Source organism: Gallus gallus, chromosome 2 (assembly GCF_016699485.2).
Source record: "Gallus gallus isolate bGalGal1 chromosome 2, bGalGal1.mat.broiler.GRCg7b, whole genome shotgun sequence".
NCBI lineage: Eukaryota > Metazoa > Chordata > Aves > Galliformes > Phasianidae > Gallus > Gallus gallus.
Genome location: NC_052533.1, coordinates 48,425,597 through 48,452,104, shown reverse-complemented (window position 1 = coordinate 48,452,104; position 26,508 = coordinate 48,425,597). Strand labels below are relative to the sequence as shown.

The window sequence follows — 26,508 nt, the reverse complement described above, 5'->3', positions numbered from 1 at the left end:
CCTGCTTGCACTCTGACCAGTTTCAGAGTAATAGGGGAGCATAGCTTTAGAAGGCAGATGGTATTGTGTCCAAAATAATTTGGATGATGCTGTCTGCACTGTTTCCTTGTACAAGGTATAAGAAGCCAAGGAAAAGTCTCTAACTAGAAAACTAGACCAATGGACTCTGGTAATAGGATTTGTTTTGATACTACTAGTGGGTTGTCCTTATATTACTTCTGTGCTCCAAGGTAGTAATAGGAGAGTCTTGGTAGAATTCTGTAAATACTAATGCTGCTCATTCTCACGTTCTCACCTGCTTTGAGACATTTCTAGTGTTTACATCATAGTAGATGCAGCTGATTAGTCATAATAAATTCCTTCTCTCAGTCAAGAAAAATGGTCACATATATGACATAGATCCTCTAACTCATCTTTATGAGGATGTCTGTTTTTGAATGAGAACAATTGCTCTGTTACTTTACTTGGATGTACACCTGTTGCAGTAAATGTCTGCACTTGGTTAGATAAACCCAGTTCTAGCTTTCTAAGTGGAAACTGGTGAGAAATTACCAGTGTAACACTTACAATCTGTCAGGAAGACATTTGTCCCTCTCATAGTTCTTACGTATTTTTCCTCTCCATTTCCTTCTCACTCCCCCTATTTCTCTTTTTCAAAACAGTTTCTAAATTCCAGTGGATAGTAATTTAATCTATCACTTATCCATAGCAACTCATACTGCTGAAAGATAATATATGACAACAATATAATATCAGAACTGAGCATTGTGTCAGATCTTTGATCAAAGTCCATTTACCCTTCAATGGCAAATACAAAATTCCCATTGACTTGAGTAGTACCAAGACTTCATCCTACATGATTTAGGAAAGAGGTAGTAACTGGGGTGCAGATGGTGCACCCAGAGCAAACTTGAAGGGCCATCTGGGCTTTTTCAGCAGCTGCTCATAGTCCTTGTGCAAATATGAAGAGGACACGTGCCCTATGGGCTGTCAGCTTCAAACACACTCAACGTGTGTTCAAAGAACAAAGAGGCGTTCAAAGAAAAGTCGTAAAGTGTCTTCTTGCTTTTCTCCATAGTGTAGTCACGAAATAGAGTTGATGAAGATCTCCTGCCAGCACTTCCATGAGAAGCTGGATGAGATTGAACAGCACCTGACAGAACAACAGGCATTGTTTGCCAATTATATGCCAGAAGAAGGAAGGTAAAAGCAGCCCCACACATTTAAACCCAAAGCCAACATCAGCAGCAGTGTGTGTGATCTGTCTGGTCACTTGTGTTACTGTAGATTTGCTGATCGATGGGGTGCAGCTGGACATCATGCAAGTGGAAGAGAAAATTACTGTGTTATTCATTATTTTGCAAATTATTCTGTGACCACGGGTAAAAACAAGATGGCAACAAAGGGGGATATAGGTGTATTTGTGGAGCTAAGGAAGAAAGTGTTCACCGCTCACTAAAGTGTGCTTTCATTGCTGTCTCTACAGAGAGGAAAGCAGAAACCTGCAACACCTACGTCAAGCCGTTCGTCAGGAGATGGCAGAACTGGAACTCTGTCTGAATGATAAAGCTTACCAAGTCGGGGAGGGCATCCTGATGGTACGCTGCACAAGCCCTGGGTCATGTGGGAGAGCTTCCCTAACAAGCCTGGATTAAAGGGTCAGAAAACAATGTCCACTGATAGAGGCCCTTTTGCAGATTTTACAGTATATTTATCTGTAGGGATAAAATGTCCTCTAGGCCTTTCTCCTTCGTTTTCTGGCAATATCTCATTTGCCAAATACTGCGTGTCTTCTTCAAACCAAGCATAAGAGCAGGCATGCTTCATATACTCTTGTGTGTCCTGCTTGATTCCTTTTATTATATTTTTATTACTGCAATATGCTTTTCCTTCTATTTTCTCTGCAGCAGCTGGACCAATTACTGGTAGAACAATCCCATCTGTTTTCTGAGCTCGGACTTTCTGATTGGAAGGGAGAAAGAAATGCCCAGAATAAACAAGCACTTCCAGATGCTGCTGGTGCTAGAAGTGGGTGCTCAGAAAGGGTACCCCAAAGAGCTGCTAGCAAAAACACCACAGCAGCAGGCTCTCTCTCTGCCCTGCAGCCAGGGGCACCCTTAACGCCGCTTCCCACCAGGACAGTGCCTGAGCCAAATTCATCCATGCTGGATCTGCAGGAGCCCTCCATCAGTAAAGAAGAAATAAAAGGACCTCCTCAAGCAAAATCTGACTTTAAGGCCTTTATACACAATGTAAGGAGCTGTTCTAGTCTTACCCTCAAGGTTGTAAGTGGTAGAGATCACTGAGCCACAATGCAGATACCCTATGTGGTGCCTCATTGCCACAGCTCAGATCATGGTCCTTTCCTGCTCAGCACTGTGTTCATCCCAAGGGCTGAAGTCTGTGCTTTGGGGCACTGCCACCCTGCAGAGGCTGGAACCACACCTGCCTTGTTATTTCTCTCTAAGCTGTGGCAATGACCCAAATGCTCCAGAGGGAAGAATATATAAATATGTACATGCAGTATGCCTGGCTTGCTTGAACTTTGGGTGCCAATGTTTGACTAATTAGTATATTCAACCCTCACCCACCATGTGAAATTAGTAATTTATGGCTTCAATTTGCAGAGCCAATTACCTGGTTTTATAAGGGCAGTAAAGGCAGTGAAATGGAAGGCTTGTTGTTTCTCCAGAGAAATTTCAAGTCAGCATTTCCAAGTGATCTGATTACACAATGTAATAAAAAAAAAAAAAATTGTTTGCCTGCCTTTCTGTGTATAAAATATTTCCAGAAAATCTCTTTGCTGCCTTATACTTTAATAGTCTCTTCCAACTAACTATGTGTTGCAGTTTTTAAAGGACTGATCATTCTCTTACGTGAAAACTTAGGGTCTAATTCTGCATGACTTTCCTGTAAACACCATCAGAGAGAATGCTTTGCATTACAATCTTATACTGTTTTCCTGATTTAAGTTGATATTACTATTGATATTACCAAGCAGAATCAGATTCCTCTGCAAAAAATTCAAAGAATGGGAACCATAGGTGCAAGGAGCTGAAGTATCTGATATGATGTTTTGTCATTTTTTGTACCCATTTCCTTTTAGATTAATCTTGGTCATTTTCTCAACATAACACTTTTTTTCATTTTTTTTCCTCCAGTTGAAGAAATCTTTCCAAAATCCTTTAGGTAACGATTCAGCAGAAGGGAAAGACTGACGGATGACAGACTGATGGATTTTGTTTCTAGTAATTGTGGCCTTTCTCCTTCAATACATGGTATATCTCAGAAACAAATGAGCAAAAACATTGTGTTATAGAGAGTTCTGATCACAGTAATTTCATTTGCAATGGGATGATTGGCCAGAAAGATAGGCACCTTTACAGAATGTCTCAAAGAGAGGTACTGTGTGTTTTGCTATTCTGTGATGGCAAAACTTACTACATTCTTCTTGGCCATCATCTGGGGTAGAGCAGTGCTTGGAAAAGGAGAGAGCTTATTTTTAGAAGAAACTTGTGAACTTCCAGAAGACATTCTCCTTACAGCCAATTACCTTAATACAGTCCTTTAACCAGTACCAATCCTCAAGCCCAGACTACCTTGCATAGTCAAAGCCCCTTTCTAGCTTTTAACTAGCTACTAAAGCCTAATTTGCCTCTGACTAATTTTGTAAGTTTTGTATCTACTCTCAGTACCAAAACAGAAGCTTACCAATAATGTACGAGACCTTAAACACTCATGCTGTCAAAACGTTACTGTGGATAATCTACTGACTGTCCTATTCGTTCCCATATTTGCTTCACATAAATCTAATTAAATAAAATGAGACTAGAAACACAGGATTTACTACATTATAAAACTTGAATCAAAATCCTAGTTTAGTTTCCTGGGGAGTGAGCGAAGTCTGGATTCATGCAGGGGAAAAAAAAAAAAAAAGGAAAAAGAAAATAAAAAGACCTCTCTGGTTTGGAGTACAGCAAAGAAATCCAACTAGTTCATTTTCAAAGCAGTTTGTGCTCCTGATTTCAGTTTAGCGCTTCCCAGACTGTGAGACACCCTACCGGCTTGTTTATTTAATGCTCTGGAGGGATCTTAGGTGTCATTTAGACTTTGGTGTTGCAAATCACAGCTCCGCGAAGGTGCAAATAGAAGTAGCATTTGCACATGTTCAAGGAGAAAATTGAGTCAAACATGCTGAGCAGCCTGGAGGCTTCCTGCACCTCGATGTTTCCACAGATGTTCAAGGTAATAAAATGATTGGGGGAGAGAAGTTCATAACACATGAACCAACAAGATCCTCCACAGCCTGCTGGGCCATGAATTTTACTGGTTGAAATTTGCCCCTTTCTTGAAACCCCACATGGGATTTGTGCATCGCTTCCATGCTATCGAATGGTTAGGAGTTTATATGTCAAGATTTGTGACTAATTCCTTTGAAGCTGCTGGGATTTATCCTGACAATAAGCAGCATGCAGAGAGGGCCAAAATAACCTGCATCTCCATTAGCTTATGAACTGTACTTGTAGACGTCGTACTTCAGTTTGTAGAGGAAGGAACATAAACAGTACAGTGAAGGATATACAATGATGCCCGTGCCAAAGGGCTCCTGGAAGAAAGGGCAAAGAAGCTTCCTTTCTTCACCAGCACTTGGGTTGTGATTCCTCCCATGAAACAAGATTCTTTTTGTGTGTTTCAAGGCAGCATGCTAAGTAAAAGCTGTAATATGGATGCAATGCTACAGCCACTGTATGCCTGTCTTACAGGCATAAGGTATCCATACCATACACATTATGTGAATAGGTGGTGGTATTGGTTGGTGGCAGCTATTCTTGATCACAAGTCCTCTGATACCATTTGAAATCTGCTATCTGTGTTCACAATCAGGACTGAATTTGACCCCTGTTAACAAAACTTTCCTGTTTGAATAGTTTCTAGATGTATGTGCAGTCCAGTTCCTCATTTCAATTTTATTGTAAAACAATCTCATGCAAGCTGCGGGGGAATAGGGTTCCCCCAAATGCAACACTTTGACATCCATAAATACATTATTTCCTTGATTAGGCTTGGATTTAAAGACAGAGAACCCTTTAAGTACATGTGTTTTTAACAGTCAAGCTATAACCTCATAGCAATAAAAAATATGCTAAGCAATGAAAAGGGGAAAAGTCTTTTGACTTATCCTAGAGCATAACTTCAAAACCCCTTTGAGCATGTTGCAGGGACATCTGGATTGAATTTCTTAATGCTGCTGTTGAAGATGGGGGAAAGAAAAAAACACCATAGTTTTGGGATCAGGAAAGTCTGGAGTAGTGCTGGTGAGCGTAACAACCTAGATGCATGCCCGCTTTGTCTTTCACTCACAGTGTTACCAGCCTTTTAAATTCTTTTATTTCCCCTCAGGGCAGTCATAAGTAAATATGATGGGAATCTTAAAGATAACTCCACAAAATTAATGAAATATTAACATATCTGATTGAGTAACATAATTGCGCTCGCTAGCGAGAACCATAGCTTGCAGGCTTACAAGGCAGCAGGTCATATCTTGGTGGAGGCCACGCTGCTTGTGAAAAGCAGCAGTGCTGAGCAGTTTGCATCTGAAATCTGAAGAAAACTGACCCTGTGACACTGCAGGATTTCTGGGTTAAAAAAAAAAAAAAAAAAAGAATGGAGGGTGGATAGTGATAGGACAAGGGGGAATGGTTTTAAACTGGGACAGGAGAGGTTTAGGTTAGATATTAGGAGGAAGTTTTTCACAGAGGGTGGTGACACACTGGAACAGGTTGCCCAAGGAGGTTGTGGATGCCCCATCCCTGGAGGCATTCAAGGCCAGGCTGGACGTGGCTCTGGGCAGTCTGGTCTGGTGGTTGGTGACCCTGCACATATCAGGGGGGTTGAAACTAGATGATCATTATAGTCGTTTTCAACCCAGGCCATTTGATGATTCTATGATAATGGTTGGAGAAATTGCAGTAGTAGCAGTACTTGAGCTAAAGACTTTTCCTCCCAGTTCTAGTGCTCACAACTGCAATGGGCTGAACCACTGGCCCTGTTTCATGGAATTGCTAAGGCTGCACGGTTAGACATGCTATGGAAATGGCAATAGGGTATAGGGATGGACATTGCTGTGTTACAGAGGTGCTGCTTCTCCCAGTTCTCCAGCCCTATTTCAGCATCCCTAGATTGCACAGATCCTAAAACTGTCACCTCAAGTCCTTTTAATTCCATTAAGAGCTTAATGCTTCCTTTGCCCTGTTAACAGTTTCTGGAGTGCAGGGGCCACATATTGCCTCACCAAAGCACGTTATAGCGAAGGGGGAGATTAAAAAAAAAAAAAGATTCCCTAACAAAGGTAGAAAATCACCCACCCTGGTTCAGTAGCAATTCATGTCACTTGAATTTTACTTCTTATGTCATTGTCTTTTGCCTTCATTGGTTTTCCCTGATGCCCCATAAATCTTTAAACCCTGAAGCTAAAAGAGGCTGCATTGTGCACCAGCTTTAATATTGATTTTGCTAGAGTATAAAATCTAGAGAGATAATGAGGAAATCCATCTAAGGTACCCTGCCAAGGGCTCCCATTAGTCGCTTTACCAGGCTTCAATTCAATAAACCCTTGAGAGTGACACATGAATAAACATTAGAGCCTCCCTGGTATGTTAATGCATCAGTTGCCTGATTGTCACTGCTGCCAACAGACTCCAAGAAAAGAAGTATCTTGGGAGCTGAGCCCCTTCCAAATTCAAGTCCAAAGTAGGTTTGACACCACTTTAGGAGAAGACAAGGCTCAGGAGAGCAGTGTGACAGCCCAATAACACGGCACAGACGCTTTCAGTAGCGGTGACTTCTGGATACACCGTCCAGACCTGCCTAGAATGGGTCTGCTGTCCCCGTACTGCATGGTGAATGCTGTGTCAGATACATGATCGTCCCCCTGCAGGAATGCAGTTTGTGTTTGAACAGAAAGTCTCAAATACTGACCTCCAGCAATTGGAACTGAGCTGCTTAATGCCAGTGACTTTCTCTTGCAGGGCTACTAGCTAGTTATGGGTCTTATTCCTGGCTATACCACATGCTCCCTGTATGACCCAGGCCTTTTTCTTCACTCAGTGGGTGGTCCTTATTCTCTTTTAAATTTCTCACTGAGACGTTAGCCCCTCCTAACCCATTCATAAAGAGCTGGGCTCAGTGGAGGCCCAATATCAGCTGGGACCTCTGCTTGCTGCTGCAATAATTGTATGAGCTGCCTTTCAATAAGATCCATTGGTATTTAAGAAACTGCTGTGGTGTCACTTTATAAAGCTGTTGACTGTTTTAACTCCCTTTTCTCCAGAAGCAAGGTTTTGACCTTCCTTGTAGAAATGGATACAGACAAAAGAGGCTGAAGCCTGAACAAAATGGCAATTTTCTTATGAAATGGGAAAGCTCAGAATCTGAGATTTCCAGAAATTAAAATAACATGAAACAACACTATTCTCACTTCACCAGAGAGGTGCATTTGAATTCATCTATCTTCATTTCATTCTTTTCCATTGTCTTTTCTTGGGCGCATCATTCATTCAATTAGCACAGATCACAGCTAGTAAGGGACACAGGTGTATCCCATTGAGGCAACTCAACCTTAACATGGAAAACATTTATTACCATGACAAATAATGCAGAACACTGGCAGCATTATGCTGAAATTATAATTTTCCCATTAAAAAAAAAAAAAAGGCTTTTAAGAGAGTAGTGCTTACAATGAGGAGGTAAGAAGGACAAGAGACTGAAAGTCTGGAGCTAAGGAGATGTTTTTCCCCCACCTTTTATCCCAAGGGAGCATGAAGGCTCTCTGGGGCCCCACCTTAAGATGCTGACAGACTTGTATCCCTTGCCTCCTGCTGGCAACCTCCGATCCTGTCACCTGCAAAAAGCTTTTATAAATGCACACAGAGGTGAAATATTCCCCTTCTTCTGTGCTCTCTTGGCCAGCTGCCTCCAGGAATGACTGTAAGTATTTAGTAGGGAGACTTCAGTAAAAATATCTGCCAAGGATGGCATGCTGCCTGGGGTCCCAAAATGGAGCAGGGTGAGAGACCTCTTCTACAGGGATGGTGAAGAAAACTGCGGTGCTCATCTCGAGACTCCCATACCTCATCCCATTTCAATGTACAAATTTTGGGGAAATCATTTTATGTCAATTCCCACTCTATAAAAAGAAGACTGTAGGATTCAGCTTTCACAAAAAGGAGAGCTTCCATTCTAGTAGACAGCTCAAGTCAAGCTATCGCAGCTTATTGTGAAACAAGGTGTGGGGAAAAAATGTCTGCAGTTAAGTATTATCTTGCTGATGATTCAAGTTTTTAAAGATTGCCTGGATTTCCCAGAGGTTCTTCTAGGCTACTGACAGAAAGAAAATTACAGGGAGAAGGGAATACTTAGAATCACTTAAGAAGAAAAAAAAAAAGAAACAAAACACTAATTATTTGAAAACTAAGATCTATTATTACAGTGACACTTCTGTAATGTCCTGCATAGTGGCTCCAATGCCCTTGATTTTTTTATCTACCACGAATAGCAATAACAGGGAAATGTTACTCATGGCACCAGGAGAGCTGATCTAGATCTAGCATTACTCTAATGAGAGCAGAACACCTTGAAAGCAGGATAGATTGGACTCCTCATATACTTGTCCCATTTAATAAGTAGAGAAGTGGAAGCAAGGACACTTGAGTCACCCCAAACCAGACCAGGCATGTGCAAGAGATGCCTTTCTTAAGCTTGGTTTTCCTGGCAAGCTAACCCATGGAGGCTTGAGTATGCGTATGTGTGGCCGGGGGTGGAGGGAGAGGTAAGATGGAGTAAGGAATTTGAAGAAGCCAGTGCCAAAGACATTTAATTCTAGGAAATGATCCAGTAGCTTTGTGGGGTTAGTCAGTTCTATCCAGCTGCTTCCTAACAAGTCCATCATCAGAGACAAGCGCCACAGAGCAATTGGTACTGCTTACATGCAGCAGCAGGGTTGAGTGCCTCCCAGGCCAGAGGTAGCTGAGGTGCATGTGAGTAGTGCAGGGAAATGCAGCTGTGGCTAGGGCAGGGGAATCTGAAAACAAGCGGCAGGCACCAGGAGACATGGAGAGTTACAGATAATCAAGTGTAAAGAAAATGAGAGACCTGAAACGAGACACAGAAGAGTAATATGCTTAAGGCTCTCTAAGATCTTCATGCACCACCCAGTGGTTAAGAACATAAGAAATGGGCTACAGGACTAAACCATCTGCAACAGGACACTAACTTTGACAGGGAAACTTGCAATTTTTTTTTTTTTTTTTTTTTTTTTTTTGGGTGTGGGGGGGGAGCCTGACTACTTTTTTGCAGCCTGCTCTCCTCTCATGGCCCCAGCAGCCAGAAATGTTGGATACTGGACATCAGTGTATATGTTTCTGCCTATCTCCACTACTACGTTAGTGTTATGGAATCATAGGAACACCTTGAAAAAGATCTCATGAGCTCATCTCATTTAACGTCCCACTCAAAGAAGGACTGTCCTGCCTACTTCTCCATAAACGTCTAATCCTTTTTTCACCTTCCTACCATGAGCTTCCACTGCTTTGTATGAAAGCAAATTCCAAAAATTCACTACTTGCTGTGCAAAATATTTTATCTGTTTTGAACTGATCTTTTACATATGTTCAATGCCCACTAATGCTGCAACTGCAGGGCTTGGTGCATAAGAGGTCTGCATTCATCTTTTCCACCACTCTGCTGATTCTGTAAACCCTAAGGAGCTTATCATTTCACAAATGAAGAGTTCTAGTCTTTTCTCTTCAGACAGTTCCTCCATCCTCTTAATCATTTCTACCCAAGTCTAGCTAGATTCCAAAAATAAGGTTTCCAAATTTTCAACTGTGAATGTTTCTTTCCAAAGTTGTTTGAAATCCCAAAGATCCTCTGGTTCAATTTACAAAGTCAACTTTACTAGCTACTCATTCTGCTCCCACTCTCTAATCTGACAGGAAAGAGATGAGTCTAAAGCTGTTACCCTCTTCTGTCAGAAATATCCTGGAAGAAGAGAGCCAAGAGTCCTTTTGAATTTTTAGCAGAACTATCATAGACATCTCAAGCCCTTTTTCCTCTTCTGAGTCTTCTCAAGGTCCAACACTTGCCAAATCCATGTCTTAATCAATTATAAATATTTCTGTAGTGCCACTGGAATTGTTTTGGACAACCTACCTCTCTCTCCCTCCTATCTTCATTATAGTCCCATGTCTTTTGTCAACACTATGCCTCCTCCTTCTTCCATGGGTTATTTTTACTTGGATGAAGAGAAAGGTACAGTGAGAAACAGAGAGGACTGGGAAGAAGAGCAGCAAGAGGTATGAAGAGTCAGTCAGATGAGTGGCTGAATGCAGATCATAGAATCATAGACTGGCCTGTGTTGAAAAGTACCACAATGATTATCTTGTTTCTACCCCCCTGCTACGTGCAGGGTCGCCAGCCACCAGACCAGGCTGCCCAGAGCCACATCCAGCCTGGCCTTGAATGCCTCCAGAGATGGGGCATTCACAACCTCCTTGGGCAACCTGTTCCAGTGTGTCACCACCCTCTGTGAAAAACTTCCTCCTAATATCTAGCCTAAACCTCCCCTGTCCCAGTTTAAAACCATCCCTCTTGTCCTATCACTATCCACCCTCGTAAACAGCCATTCCCCCTTCTGTTTATATGCTTCCTTCAAGTATTGGAAGGCCGCAATGAGGTCTCCCCAGAGCCTTTTCTTCTCCAGGCTAAGCAAGCCCAGTTCCCTCAATCTTTCCTCATAGGAGAGGTGCTCCAGCCCTCTGATCATCTTAGTGGCCCCCCTCTGGACCTGCTCCAAGAGCTCCATGTCCTTCCACGTCCTTCCTGTACTGCGGGTCCAGGCCTGGGCGCAGTACTCCAGCTGGGGACTCATAAGAGCCAAGTAGACGGGGACAATCACCTCCCTCTCCCTGCTGGCCACCCCTTTTTTAATGCAGCCCAGAGCACAGTTGGCCTTCCAAGCTGCAAGCGCACACTGCTGGGTCATGTCCAGCTTCTTGTTTACCAGGACCCCCAAGTCCTTCTCTTCAGGGCTGCTCTCAAGATCTTCCCCCAATTTGTATAAATACCTGGGATTGCCCCGACCCAAGTGCAGCACCCTGCACTTGGCCTTATTGAACCTCATTAGGTTTTCATGGGCCCACTTCTCCAGCCTGTCCAGGTGCCTCTGGATGGCTTCCCTTCCTTTCAGTGTATTGACTGCACTGCTCAGCTGTCTACATACTAGGGGCCATGCTTGTGAGCCAAACCAACCACCAGGAGAGTGGTTCAGTCTTTCCTGGGAGTGGGTCCACAAGGAAGACAGGGATATTTACAGGCAACACTTGCCCTGTGCAGCTACAGGAATGTAGACACATCCATGCTGAAGAAATCCCAGGGGTAGACAACAGCAAACCATCTGGTCAGAGTAAGTTTTCAGATCCTGGCGGGGATCAGGAGATGGATAAATGATTTTTCCCCATGTGCTGTGTGACTACGCAGACACTTTTCTGTTACTATTTTCCCCTTGGTTTATAGTTTTTTTCTTTACTCTTTTATTCTTCTGCGACAGGACCTCCATTGGTTTTATAACATATTGTCTTGTAGTCTGTCTTTCTTGTGCTTTGTATTGTTGCCAACCTGTCAGGTAAAGCTCTAGAGCTCACAAAGAGAACCTCAGAGAATCTCCATGGGAATATTTAAGCAAGAGGATGTGCTGGTCTTGCTAGGAAGCTAGCAGTGTGAGATCGCAGCAATTCCAATACAAGAGGGATGATGTTAACACAGTTAAGCATGAATTTAGACATGTCACTGCTAATCCCTGGATTAACAGGAGGGAAAGAAATGTGTCAAAATAATAAAGTACCCATTAGAAAGGCTGTAGAGACAGACACTGATCCATCGTTAGCACCAATAGATGACAGAACATCGTCAGCGAAGCGTGAGCCATCATCTGGCAATGTTCTGTTCTGCAGGAACCAGCCAAGTTAGGGACTTGTGTCAGACGCACTGGGGATTTCCAGACATGGTAAAAAAAAGTAAGGAAGGCAAATTTGAGAAGAAAAAAAATATATCCTTACCTTAATTTGAGACCTCTGGGCGTTTGTTTTTTGCATGAATTTTCTACACTCCGTCCACAAGGGGAAGTAATAAAACAGCAGGGTACACGTATTAACTGTATAAAATTGCTGCCCCAGTCACTAAAGCCCTTTGGTAGAATAAATTAATTACTATCTTTAGATTGTATGAGGAAAGAGGATAAGGGTCTCAGGAGGAGACAGGTAACAGCTCCAAAAGTCTAAGCTGGAGAGATTCAGAGGCTATATGAAAGCACAGGGCTTCTCTGCACTAATCTCATGCTTTTGATTTAGCTTATCAGTTAACAGCAAATACATGGAACTCTGGATAACATTGCTTCTTAATGTTTGCTAGCAACTATGCTTTCCAGTGGGGAAAGGAGACTCTATGAGCTGCTTTTTAAAAATACTCTGGGATGAGCCTGCCAGCCCCTCTGTAAGAGAGCTGTGTTGCAGCACAGCCCAGTAGAAAGCAGAGGGTGGCTAAAGCCAGCACCTTGGCTCTGCTTGATGTCCAGTCAGCTTTCTTGGCACCAAGAAGAGCTCAGAAATCATTAAATGAAAAATAAGATTTAAGGAGCTAATTTATTTTTTTAATTGTCTTGTTGGTTTTGAGTCTTGTTAAGAGGTCTAGGAACTTAGCTGCATATGCAGCTACCTTACTAACAGAGTAAGCAAGGTATAGTATTAATTGTGCTTGGGCATAAAGTACATGATAAAATGAACAAGGATCTTACTCATCTCTCTTTGGTTTGGCTTGTGAAAAATCTGCTGCATATCCTCTGCAGCTGTCTCTTCACAGCATTTAGTAATACAGTATCCCTTCTAGGAGGAAAAAAAAAGTTTTTTTTTCCAACAATCTCCAATGACAGGTTTTAAAAGTCATATTTATTCTCTTTCCACAGCTATCTTCAAATTTGTCCATATAGTTTAAACAAAGGCTCACACGTCTGCTGGTGTTTTAATGTATCAACTTGCTATCTGATTATTTTTATTGCTTAGATTCCTAATTATGCCATTCCAAGAACAACATTACAAAGATAAAGATTAGTTGCTTTTAATGTTTCTTCATATTTGTTACGCTGTAGATAATTCTTGTTTTAAGTAAGTGGAAACAGGTGTGTAACAATTGATTAAATTAAATTAAACAAGCAAGTAGGGAATGAAACACACATGGCTATTTTCAAGGAGAGATATTGTAAACACCAATTAAGCAGCTGGAAATCAATAACCACACAAAACTATTCCCTCTTCCCAATTTTATGACATGGAGGAAGGCCTGATGTTTTCAATCATTGCATTATTATTTATATCTTGGTAGGGTATAAATAAAAGGTACCCATAACTAGGCCAGGCACGACACAGAAGCAGCTAGTTGGCTTTTCTCATTTAGGCCCTTCTGTAAAATGTGAAGAAGTGTGATTTAGCACCACTTTCACACTGCCTGTGGACTGCCAAAAGGGAGAGCAAGTTGTCTGAAGTGAATAATTTTCAGAATTAATTAGCAAAAAATAATCCTGCGCTTCTGGCTAAAATTAAGTATTTTTATATAGAATAATGCCGCAGCACTATGCCAGACTGGTGTGATGTTTGTGTGTATATGAACAAAAAAGGCTCAGGAGAGGGAGAAATAAATAAACTCATGACTTTTGAAACTAAAAGCAGTTTGACTGCTTTTTACTATGACTCCTAGCAGGAGTCAATGCAGTTAAGTTAGAGTAAGAAGCTACTTTCTCATTATTTTTGTGCAGTCCTGTGCTTAGCTATATATATACAGATCCCCTAGCACCTACATGGGTGCCAGCCCACAAGAGCCAACAACAGTCCAAGGATCTCACAGGATTCACAGGAGATTCACATCAGACACCCTGTCTGATAGAGATGACTTCCCAAATTTCCCCATTTTGGTTAAAGAATAGGTTTCACAAATGCTTCTGTACCCCATGGAGGTACTGTACTATCCTGTACTAGCTAAGGAGGGGGAATTGGTCCTGCTCCTCAGAAACTGCAGGCCAGCCCCGAAAAATCTTGCTCTCCCACCACAAGTATGGGAACTGTGAAAGGAGAAAGAGAAGATGGGCACTCCATTGCTACTCTCCCACTTCATGGAGTTTTGCTTAAGGCTGGAAACTCACGATGTTTGGTTGAAATGTGCTTCATATATTTGGTGGATAAGAGCTTATGTAATGAAAAAAGAGGTTCAGTTTGTTCTCAAAGCCTACTTGCTGAAAGGTCTGAACACCCTTTACATTATGTTCTGTGTTAATAATTTCCTCTCTATGCTGAACAAAAAGAACCCCTCTGTGGTCCCACAGGACTATTGTAAGAGAAACAGCTTTCACCCGCCTATGCCAATTTCCTGATATTAGCAGTTATTGTTCTGGTGTTTCACCACTGATAACCTACCAAAGAATGAGCATTTAATTAAACTACAGGAAAAGGGCCATTTGATAGTTGGGCACTCCATGAAATGGTCTTTATTAACATAGCTGAAATATATACTGACCTTTGAATACTGAGTCTACAAACACCCATGTATATAAAATTACTCCAGTGTTGTTCTCTTCACATAAAACAAGTGTGTTCTCTTCACTATGAATATTACTTTAAAAAAGACATTCTCCAGTGCCTTATGGGCCTATATAATTTTGCTGTAAGTGAATATGTGTATGATTGCCCTCAAAGACAGAATAATTGCCCAGATTGTTCTCATGAGGCCAAAACTCCGTGTACATAATGGAAATCAGTTGATAAAACTGAGAACTTTTTCTGCATATTGCAGCAATGCTCCTTATTCTAACGGTAAGGTACAGCATTTGCCTCTCTGAGAAAACAGTTTTGTCCCCTGAGGTCCAGACTCCATTGAAGTCACTCTTCTGGGAGAGTTTCTGGTTTCTACATTGTATTGGGAAATTAACTTTATGCCATCTTGGTCCCATTAAACCAGTGGGAGTTTTTCCTTGGACTACAGAAGAATTAGGATTTTATGCAGTCTGTAATAATTGAACTGGAAATTATAGGAGCACAATCTTTCTTCTGCCCTGTTAATGAGCTTAACAACTTGCTTGGAGCAAGCTTCTGTGGATAAGGAATCTGCACAAGTTTTTACACAAATCCTACATGAAGCAACAACTTATATGGCTCTAATGAATGAAATGTAATGTACACATTCTGGGCTTAGTGTTCAGCAGCTTGCTGCCAACCTTCAGCTGGGCTTAGCTCTGTTGACACTGTAAGAATGGATAAAATATTAATGACTAACACACCCTTTTGGTATTAGAATTACAAATTTGAAACGGAGGCACTGAAATTAAGGGATGATTTAGACTTGGTTTCAGTGGAAGCAGAGCTGCTTGTACAAATACTATCTAGCGTGAGGATTTGGTTCATTTTCTCCTTTTGAAATGTTTCATCCAATCTCCTTTGTATCATCACCTATAATGAAAAAGATCATCCCAGACAGCAGACACCATCCTACTCTGACTAGAAGGCAATATTTTGCTTAGCAATAGAAACCAAGCAAGGACTATTATGACTTCTCCACTTTGTTTTGCTCTGAGGGCTGAACTAAGAATATGAAAGTTGAGAGATAGGGGATGAAGAAAATGTTGTACACCTCATATGTCTGCTGTCAGTAGTCACTATTTGATTGCAGTAGCTGTATCAGAAACATAGTCCGTTGTGCTACTAGAAATAGCATTCAACTGCCATGCTACCACTCTGCAACTCCTCCAATACTTGCCCTAGATTACTGATTTCTCAGTTATCCTCCATGAACTGCAACATTTCCTTGTTTCCCCTCAACTGTTAGCACTGCTAACACTCTTCAAGAGCTCACAAGCAAGGCAGCTGTCAGTCAGCTGCAAAAAAAATCCTGGTACTTAAAGAGGACAGAATGCTCTTGCTCTGACACCTTCCCTCAGTAACCCAGTACAGAACTGTTCTGTGGGTTCTTTTAAGTAAGCTGCTATGAACAGAGGCAGTCAAATAAGCTGCCTGTACATTAATTGGAAGATGTTTTTATGTTCATCGTTGGTCAACACAATATAGGTCTCTCTTTAATATCTTTTTTGCACCTACTTAATTGAGTATAACAGTTTTCTAAAAAAATTCTCAGCACTAAAAATGATAATATCCGAAACATATATATACGGACTATATAGATAAATTCTACAGACATTAAAAAAAAAAGAAATACAATAAAAAAATGAACAAATTACTTTCTTCAAAAGCATACCATGATGAGAAGAAGACAGAAATTCTAAGCCATCAGGACTTGGACTAAGCTAGTCAGCTGACCAAGTAGGGACTTATATTAGACATTGTTCAGTGATGACATTCAGAATGAATCAGCAAAGACATTACGTGTAGGAGACTACTTCCTTGAACTATCACCCTCTGTCTTCTGTAGCCAGCACTGATGTGAGTGTCACGATATTAGAAGGACATATGTCTAATGAAGGGCTACAAAGATGGAGAAGGATCTAGAAGGGAAGACATATGAGAAGTGACTGAGGTGCCTTGATTTTTTCAGCATAGAGAAGAAAAGCCTGATGGGAGTCCACATGGCTTCCCAGGGCAGGCTGAAGGAACTCAGGATATTCTATGATTCTTTGACTACCTTTCCCTTGGCTGCCTACAGAGTGTTATGCTTTGTCCCCTCATCACTACTGCCAGGCACCAGGGTGGCTGCACTTCAGTTAGCCAGGCAGCTGGGTGTTAGTGGAGTCCACTTGACCCCCAAGGACACTCTTGGCACCATCTTGGTGAGGAGAACACAAATATGGGATGAGGAGGGGGCTGAACCCTCCACACGTCTCTGTACCAGTCCAGACATTCTATCTGGAAAGCAAAAAGGCACAAATGAGCCATTCCCAGAAAAGGGGTCCTCAAGCACCCCCCCACACTCTTACTGGTACAACAGTCACAGAGCAACTCATGGGGAGGAGATTTGATGAGGAGCTGATAGAGGTGGATGAGGATGACAAAGAGCCTGGAGAGGTGAATCCACCTCCAGATAAAGAGAAATGAATCCACATCCATCAGGGCTGAGGAGGTGCTCATAGGTGTTCAGTGGTGGAAGGATGAGAGACACCAAGCCCACACCAGAGCAGCAGAAATGCTACTTCCTTCATGCTCCAGGGACAAGGGTGAAGGACATGAAAAGAGAACTCACATCACCTTTGAAATTCAGCAATTCTTTATTGATTGCATGTCGCTAGGCTGCCTGAGGATTGTTAGTACACTTTGTCCCCTCTCCACTACTCTTGGGCAACAGGGTGGCTCCACTTGCAGGCAGCCAGGCAGCTGCCAGGTAGAGGACTCTCCTGGCTGATCCTGCCACTCATCAGTACAAATGGATTTGAGGCACAGGGTGAAGAAGGGGCTGGAGTCTCCAGGGGCCCTTTGCCCAAGGGCCACAAGTTCTCTCTAGCAAAATGGCACAGGTGAGCCCTTCCCAGAAAAGGGTCCCTCAGTACCCGCTATCCTTCCTTCTCCTTCAAAACTGGGGCAACTCTCAGGCCATAGGCCACGACTCCAAGCACTGCCATGTCTGGGTTGCCATGGAACACTGTTAGAGTTACCACATCACGGCCTGCTGATGTTACCACCTGGCGTTCCAAGCTGTGCAACTGCCATACTGGTTGCAGAGAGGAGAAAACCAGAAGCCAAAGACAAGTGCTCCTTCTAAGGAATAGTAATGGATCCTCCTCCACAGAAGAAGCTAATGCTGATGGGGAGAAGATTTAAAGAAGAGCCTATGGAGGTAGATGAAGATCCAGTTGAGCCTATGGAGGTGGATGAACCTCAAAATGAAGAAGAGCCAATGGAGGTGGATGCACCTCCAGACGAACAGTAACTGATGGAAGTGGATCCACCTCCACCAGGGCCAAGGCGACACAGAAGACAGTGCCCAACCAGTCTCAGGGACATTGCTAGAAAATGGTGAGCAATAGGTTACAAAGAGGTGCCAAACTGGGTTAAACTAAAAGTTTCATTCCATTTTCTGGTTTTGGAAGTAACTTGGAGTAAAAGAGGAAGAGAATAAGAAATAGAACCTCCAGTTAGTAAGTGTTCACTATCACCTACTCTATCAAATGAATGGGTTAATAACTTTCCTAAGCCACCATCTGAACCCAAACGGTAATGTTTCTTAGCCACTCCAGAATCTATCTTTCTTTAAGCTGTCTAGTACAACTTCAAACATATTTCTGTTGTTTATTTTGACAGCCATTGTGGGAATGGACTTATTTCTGTTGATTTAAGCCTTCTGTCCACTCCTGTCATTGTTGTCAAACTTCCACTGTGCTCAGTTTTATTATAAGCTAGTTCAGCTGGTTTTGCTGTAAAAACTGGCTGGAAATCAGCATGGCGAGAAAATGGCTCTTGTTATCCCCAGATAATTGGAATGAATTGTCTTTTGGAGGTATTGCCTTGCTCCTTTAAGTGTGAAGAAAGCTTAGGAGATTTGTTTCTTCACAGAAAGTGAAGTAAAATTTCAACAAACTGACTTGATGGACTCAGCCAGGAGATCGGTGGCAGAGGGGAGAATTCAGCTTGGGTTTTTCACTCATCCTCTCTCCAATAAATTAAAACAGTTACCCAAATCCTCACCCAAATTCTTCTAAATAATCCCAAATGTCTACTTGCATTAGCACAGACATTGCAAACTACACTTTTTCTACAGTACAAGTGGGTTCTGTGTGGATAATGATATCCTCCTTACCAAACAAAAACTACTGTAATCTCATGATGTATTAAGGATGCCAACTCCTGTGCGTACTATTATGCTTGTCTTGAAGAGGAGGTAATGGACTGTTTGTGTCACATCTGCAGCATGCATTAGGTTGTGATAAGGATTTTTGTGTTTACTGTATCCAACCTCCAGAGCTTCCACAAAGGACACCAGGGCAGAAATGGGGATCTAAGAAAAGAAGCACACAATTAAAAATGAAAAAATCACCTGTAATAGCTAGCATTTGGAGGAGATCATTTTCAGAAGAGGCTCCAGAGAGCAGTTTGTACTGTTTGTACTTCCCAAATAAATAACATCTTAGAACACCTTAAACAAGTACTCAAAAGAGAGAGTGAATCAAGTTCACTTCCTCAAAATGGCTTTCCCATCCCTAATTACATGATGGATGAATCACAAATGCACATAAACATACATGAGTCTATACAACATGAAATGCTGTCTGGAAAACAAACAAAAAAAAAAGTTACAGATAGTACTTGCTGTACTGTTCCTAGAGAAATATTTCTATTTAGGACGCAAGGGTCTGTCTCATCCCCTCACAACAATCTGGTATATATCACTGCTTTACTACTCACGTTCTAGAGTCTTTAATGAAATGCATCATATAGAAAGTCTGAGATACTCTATGATGAGGAGTGCCATTCATCATACTTCTGGTTTTTCACTGCCAAATCCAGACTTCCCATACTATGGGTTTGCTGTGCTTTTTTGGCTCCCAGAGTGTAACTGTACACATGACATAAAACCACATTCAGGGGATTTCTAGGGAGCACACTACGTAGGTGGTGGCAGCTGTATCTATATGCAACAAGCAGCAGGGATTCTTCAATGCTTTGCACAAACTGCAATACCCTAAACCTTCCTAGTTCTATTGTTAGAGTTGCATAGCTATTTCCTTCTTGAGTATGTATCATAGGGCAACGCATTTCTAATCAGTTTTCATCTTCAAACATTTCACATCAGGTGTGAGAAGTTCTGGAAGAAGTCCAGGAGTTGGAGAAAGTAGGAGTCCTGCCAAAGGAAGTGTCAGCAGGGATAGGTACAATGGAATCTTTGGGCGGGGAGAATGGGAAACATCTCAGAGCAATGCTTTGGTGACCCAAATGTAACTGTATTCAAAGCTGGAGTAAAAGACACATAGCATTTGTATTCTGAAATCTGTAACAAGCCACACTTTCATCTTTTGCTTGCATGCTTGAGATTCCTAAGAATACTCGAAGAATGACACTGTCATTCCCACTGCTTTTCACGAATAAGACTGTGTGGAACTCCACCTGCTTCATGCTGTCCTATTACAACTATGTTCTACTTGAATAACGTTTGGTCCTGGTTGCTGCAGAAAGATTCTCTTGTCCCTTTAGGGGAAATGACAGTGACCACAAAGTCTTCACATACACCTTCAAATACAGCTAAAATCATTGCACTCTGAATGGAACAAAGCAGAATAAGAATGAAATACAAGAAAACGCAAGATGGAAGAAGAGACCCATCTTGTAATTACTGACCTTGAAGCGATTGATCAGATCATAGCATGCGAGAAGTTCATAGAAAATGAATTTCAGTGCATGATCTCCACTGGCATCATTTAGTGCAAATACATCAAAGGACCACTTGTCTACATTCTGCAAGAATGGATAGAAAAGAACGTTAATCTGATCAATCCATTTTACCATTATAGTTCAATTTCTATCACTTTATGTCTCCAAATGGATGATAAGAGTGTACAGATTTTATTTACAAAATTCTCAACTTCACTTAACCAATATGGAGTCTAATTTACACAGTAGTATGGTATGACTGACATTTAAGAAGCTGCTGTTCAGAAAGCTTCTGTTGCTTGCTTATTCAAGTCACAGCGATTCAGCAATTGGACCAGCAAAATCCTGGTTTGCCTTTGTAACTGAAACACTGATAGGGGCACTAGTGTACTGGCCCATGGTCGTATTTTCATCACCACAGCACAGTGAACCAGCATAATAAATATCTTGAGCTACCCTGCTTGACCCAAAGAGATCTTCCTTCTGATTATTACAGCTTCAATTGCCCAAAGACAGCAAAATTCTCTTTTTATAATTGCATTTTTAATTATCTGTAACTTTTTTTTTTTTTTTTTAAGATGAGTGAGTTGGCTGGGGCTTTTAGAAAACTACAGAGCAGGAGAAAGTCATAGTAATGCTACATTAAGTACTAACAATGGTATGAGAAATGACCTTTATAACATAAAATAAATATGTAACTGCAGTTGAGAGAGTTACAGTTAGCTGTAAATACTATACTAATGCTGCAGGGTGGTCAGTCAAGAGACGGAAGAAGACAAGTTCAATTCCTAGCTCACAAAGCTGAAATATAATGTATTAACTCTCTTGCAGAAGGCTGAATTCCATTTCAGCTCCTATGGATGGCAGCACGAGCTGACAGTGCTCAGTATCTATCAGCACAATGCACCTTGATCTCCAACAAGGATGTTCCCAAAACACCATGAACCATTCACTCCTACACCTAGAAACAAAGAGTAAAGGTGCAGAAGGAATTATAGCTAGAAGAATGATATGCAGATCAACACAGCTTCATCTGGCACAGGACCAACTGTAAGTCTCTCCTGCCTTCCAGGAATTCTGATGTGCTCCTTTCAGGGACAAATCCAAAGGACTGTCTCCAAACCATATATTGAAAAATTGACATCAATAAATTTCCTTCCCTGTTTTTATTTTTTCTCAGATAAGGAAGCGATAGGATTTAACTCTTGCACATATATAACATTTATATAATAATACATACAATATATAATAATATAATAATTTACTTTTACAATTTAAATTTATTATAAAATTGATATTTCAATCCATATTTATTAAACAATGTATACTTATTAATAAAATTGTTTACTTTTGGTTCCTATGAAGTTGAAAATAATGTCTCAACTATACTTGAAATAGAATGTACTGTAAAAGAATCTTATCTTGTAGAAATAAAAGATTTGTGCTTCTTTATCTACTTGTAGTAATGTGCAGCACTATCTGCTGCAATCTCTTGCAGCAGATAAAATTTACTAAATTGCAAAACTGCAAAGTAGTACATCCAAATTGTACTTCTGCAGTGAATAGTGGTTAGCCACATGGATGCAAAGTTTCACAGTACAGTTATTTAGATTTCTCTGAGCCACCTCACTGCCTTCTGTTCTGGGCCCCAAAAATACAAGACACCCTGCAGCTTGTAAACCAGTTGCAGAGCAGCAAAAGACAGTGGCAGAATCTACTGGAGAAGTGGACCTACCTAGGAAGCACAATGGATCCTTCCCCCCTAAATAAACCAGGGTTGATTGGGAGGAGATTTGATGAGGAGCCAATGAAAGTGGATGAGGAGGACGTAGAGCTTGGAGAGGTGAATCCACCTCCAAATGAAGAACAGTTCATGGAAGTGGATCCACCTTCACCAGGGCTCTGGAGGCACAACATCATTCAGGATGATTGCACTGACCTGGAAGATTCCCAATGAAGTTAAAAGGAGGCAGTATTCAGCTTCCCGGAATTTATCTTTGAATACCCTTCTATGTGAAATTCTTTTTGTTTCTTAGTTTTATTCCCTGGGTTGAAGGCCTTGTAGTCTTGTTTCAATGAAGGCTTGCTTATTCCTCTTCGAATGCAGTGTTTACTGGGTAATGCAAACTTAAATACTATATGTCAGGAGTGTTCTCTGGTATCGGCTCAGATTACTTCCTATCTTTGCAACCACTCTGCAATGCACAGAAACAGCCTGTTTTCTAATAGTTCAATGCTCAGGAAGAAGCTGATTCAGAATTTCATTAACTAGAGCAAGACTTTGGAGCAGAAGGTGAAGAATGACAGTTCCAGCATAAGGAACAGTATAACAAACATTTCCCAGAGACAAAATGGCACCTCTCACTTGGCTCCAGCTCCCGCTTTCACCCCGTGCTGTATAAGACCTGTTCATTTAAGGAAAAGTACAAATTACAAGGGCCAGAGGTCATCCACTGCTGCTTTGTTCTAAGTCTGTCTGGAATATAGTTTCCATGCCATCTGCCATTTACTGGATTTTTACATCTGCTTTTCCATTAAACTAACCCCGCCTCAAAACCTCCTTACCTAAGGACTGATGAAAACATGGAACAGAGTCTTTAAGAGTTACAAGTCTGAAAAATTTTATTCATCGTGTCCTTTTCATCCTTATTTTCTCCCGGATTCCTCTATCTGGAGTAAGAAGGAAGAATCAATCACAACAAGGACAAGCACAACAGAAAATGCTAAGGTACCTATCAAAATGTAGAATCTGCACAATCTACACTCATTAACTTGACATCTTAGAGTGACTCTTCTTTTCCTCAGTGCTGCACAAGGAACCCTGGCGTAGAAACTTCTTTTGCCACTCTAAATGGGATTATTATCTTCCAATTTCTGAAACCCCTTTACAATCACCCCAACCTTTGCAGGGGCAGCAAGGACAATGTTCGCAATGGCCATCTGTCACAGTAGATACTAATTCCAGACTCCTTTGGGCCTTAGAGACTGTAACACCCTCAAAGGTTTCACTCAGCAGTACAACAAACACAGATGGTTTCCCTCTTGGACCCGAGACAAACGTGCTGTCTTGGACAAGGCAATGATATTCCTAAAGTGAACCTTCTGTTTAAAACACTTGAGCTATCTAGATGTCTGAGTCAATGATAAACACAATATACCCCTTAAACCAATATACTTGTGTGAACGTTCTTCTTCAACAGGCATGTCCAGCCTGCGGCCTGTGTGCCACATGCGGCCCAGCTCAGCTCACACTACGGCCCAACCCCTACTGCTCTGCATCATCATGGCAGAGGCTCTGCCCCTGCTGCTAATTTCAAATTTTAGGCTTTGGCAATATACAAAAGTACTGATGCTACAGATACATCTCAACTTGCCATTTTCATTGGAGGTATTGATTACAAATATAATGTCACTGAAGAAATGGCTTTTTTGGTGCCACTGAAAGACACAATTAAATCTCCTGATCTGCGTGAAGCAGTAACAAAATACATTAAAGCAATTTTCTTTAACCCTTGTCAGCATGTCTGGTATAGCTACTGATGGTGCCCCAGCAATGGCTGGTAAAAAAGAGGGACTTATAAAATTAATCGAAGATGAGGTAACATTTGATGAAATATCACTGCATCAGATATCAAGAAAATTTATGTGCAAAAGTTTTTAAAATTTATGTGCAAAAGTTTTAAAAATGGATAATTTCATACAAATCTTCATCAAAGCTGTGAATTTTGTGGAGTCCAATGCACCGAATCATCTCCAATTCTGTAAGTTCATCAGAAGTATGAATGCTGATTATGGGGTCATCATTTGCTTTTTTGAAGGAAGGTGGCCAAGTCAGGGTAAAATGCTAGAAAGAGTTTATGATTTGCAAAGTGAAATCAAGTTCTCTATGGAATCAAAAGGAAAATTTGTGCCAGAACGTGAAGATTAAAATGGCTCACAGATTTAGCATTTTTGGTGGATTTGACTGCTCATTTAAATGAGTTAAACATGCACATTCAGGGTGAAAATCACCTTTTCTGTGCTATGTTTCAGACAATATCAGCGTTTGAAATGAAACTTACATTATGGCAAGCTCAAGTTAGGGCAAATAATTTCATGCATTTTGATACAGTGGCTAAACACAGTCCTGTGAACAGTGAAAAATATGCAGCTGTGCTTTCCATTTTGATTGGAATAAATTTGAGTATAGGTTTCAAGACTACCAAAAAATCATCATTTTAACGTATATTTGCGACTCCATTTGCAGGCAGCATAAACACATTACTTAAAAATTTTCACATGGAATGTACAGAGTTACAATCAGACATTGAACTCAAAAAATTTCATCACATCTCTTCACCAGACTTTCATAATCCCTTTTACCAGAGAAAAATACCCCTCACTTCATAGACACACCTTATTTGTGTCATCACTTTTTGGTAGTATGTACATTTGTGAACAATTATTGTCAAGGATAAAGCACATAAAGAGTAGTATTTCATCAAAAGTCTCTGATGAACACCTTGAGAAAGTCACCAAGAATGGCAACCAGTGCCATTGAAAGAGCCTGATGCATTAGTTTCAACAAAACAAGGTCAAATATCCCACTTGTTTTATGTTTTTGTTGCTCTGTTTTTTTATGTGTTAATAATAAATAAATAAACTTTGTTACTTAAATACATTACATTTATTACATACTTTATATGTGGCCCAAGACAGTTCCTGTTCACTCAGTGAGGCCCAGGTAAGCCAACAGTTTGGACAACCATGTTCTAGATAAAAGGAAAATGTGTTTCTAATCACTTGTCTGAAAAGCTGGGCATATTGAGGGCAGGTGTCAATCTACTGCACTTTTAACCTTCCCAGCTGAAAGGGAAACCACCGAAGAGACATGTTGTCTGTACATCAAGCAATCTGTTTGATGAAAAAAACCAACACTTTGCATCGATCTATTGATCAAACTACTCTGGCTGCAAAGTAGCTTATTTAATCAACCAATGACAACACTTACAAAGTGACCAACTAATTAAATGAGTTCTTACAAGTTACAGTTCCTCAGTTCTCCAAGTATAAACTTATTTGGGGCATGTACATACATGCAGGTGAGTTAGCACAGGCTTTCTTTGTAGCGCAATACGCTTTCACACAGAAATAAGCAGCGCAGGCTGAAGGTGGGCTTGAGCACATCAGGCTAGTTTGAGGTCTGAATTTGCTTACATGGACAGAGTATAAGCTTGTCTGTAACCACGTGTTTAAGCAGCCACGTCCACCCCGCAGCCCAGCCCAGCTCACCCTATGGCCACCCTCATCAAGAAACTCAGCAACAACCAAACCACTGGAGCAAAAAAATCCCTCTTTTCTCAGTGCAGCCCAAGCAAGCCAAAAGGTTTAACAGCTATGACCTAATGAATCTGTTCTTCATTTCCATCTTCCCTTATCAGCACCTCTTATTTCATCTGAAAATAGTGACAGCCAAACTTGAATAGACCTGAACATAGGCAGATGAGTATTAACCTCACATGGCCACAGTGAAACCTCTCTGTTTATAACTCTGATTACACACTAGTATGTAATGCCTTTAATGGCCCTCTGCAGTAGATGTTGAATATTCTGAGGTGAGAAATATGGCGTATTTTGGACAGTGGACCGCCTCATACCAATGCTTGTGCTCACTCTTGCCTCTTATGAAAGAGGGTTCTGCATGAAGCCTTGCACTAGATTTTGCTCTAGGCAGCCTCCTTTGTGCATCTGGCATTTTTTCCTGACCATAACATTTATTAAAAACATAGTGTATTTTAAAGAGGGCTAGTACAGAAATCTTTCATGGGATAACTATTTTAATGATAGTACAGAGACAAGAGCAGAAAATGAAAAAACGCAGACCTCAGCATTTTAAAGGCCTTGTGGAGTACCAGGTTTGTTGACTTCAGCTTTCCTTTGGCAAAGCTGAGGGATCTACTTGGAGAAATTCCCCTTCCAACTCCACAGTGGGATTTTTGTTTTACGTAATACTTCTAAACAAACAAACCCCCAAAAATCATGCATTATGAATCAAGGTATAATAACAGTCTTGCTCAGCCAGGATTTCCTCAGAAAACAGCCCTCAAAACCTCTCCCACCAGTC

At 41.1% G+C, this 26,508-nt stretch overlaps 1 protein-coding gene and 1 long non-coding RNA gene across 2 annotated transcripts in view; one reads left to right on the top strand and one right to left on the bottom strand.

Moving 5' to 3' along the window:
• CCDC129 (coiled-coil domain containing 129) overlaps positions 1-8,490 on the top strand; it is a 39,861-nt gene extending 31,371 nt beyond the window's left edge. The window contains exons 9-12 of the mRNA XM_046938140.1: positions 1,079-1,203; positions 1,487-1,598; positions 1,908-2,252; positions 3,162-8,490. Of these exons, the coding sequence (XP_046794096.1) occupies positions 1,079-1,203; positions 1,487-1,598; positions 1,908-2,252; positions 3,162-3,218 (639 nt within the window). The 3' untranslated portion in view covers positions 3,219-8,490. The remainder of the gene's footprint in view (positions 1-1,078; positions 1,204-1,486; positions 1,599-1,907; positions 2,253-3,161) is intronic.
• A 4,136-nt stretch (positions 8,491-12,626) lies between these two features.
• Positions 12,627-26,508, bottom strand: part of LOC112531728 — a 25,185-nt gene continuing 11,303 nt past the window's right edge. Inside the window, exons 5-6 of the long non-coding RNA XR_006938610.1 lie at positions 20,373-20,489; positions 12,627-19,035 (exon numbers count right to left, since the gene is read on the bottom strand). This is a non-coding gene — a long non-coding RNA (uncharacterized LOC112531728). The remainder of the gene's footprint in view (positions 19,036-20,372; positions 20,490-26,508) is intronic.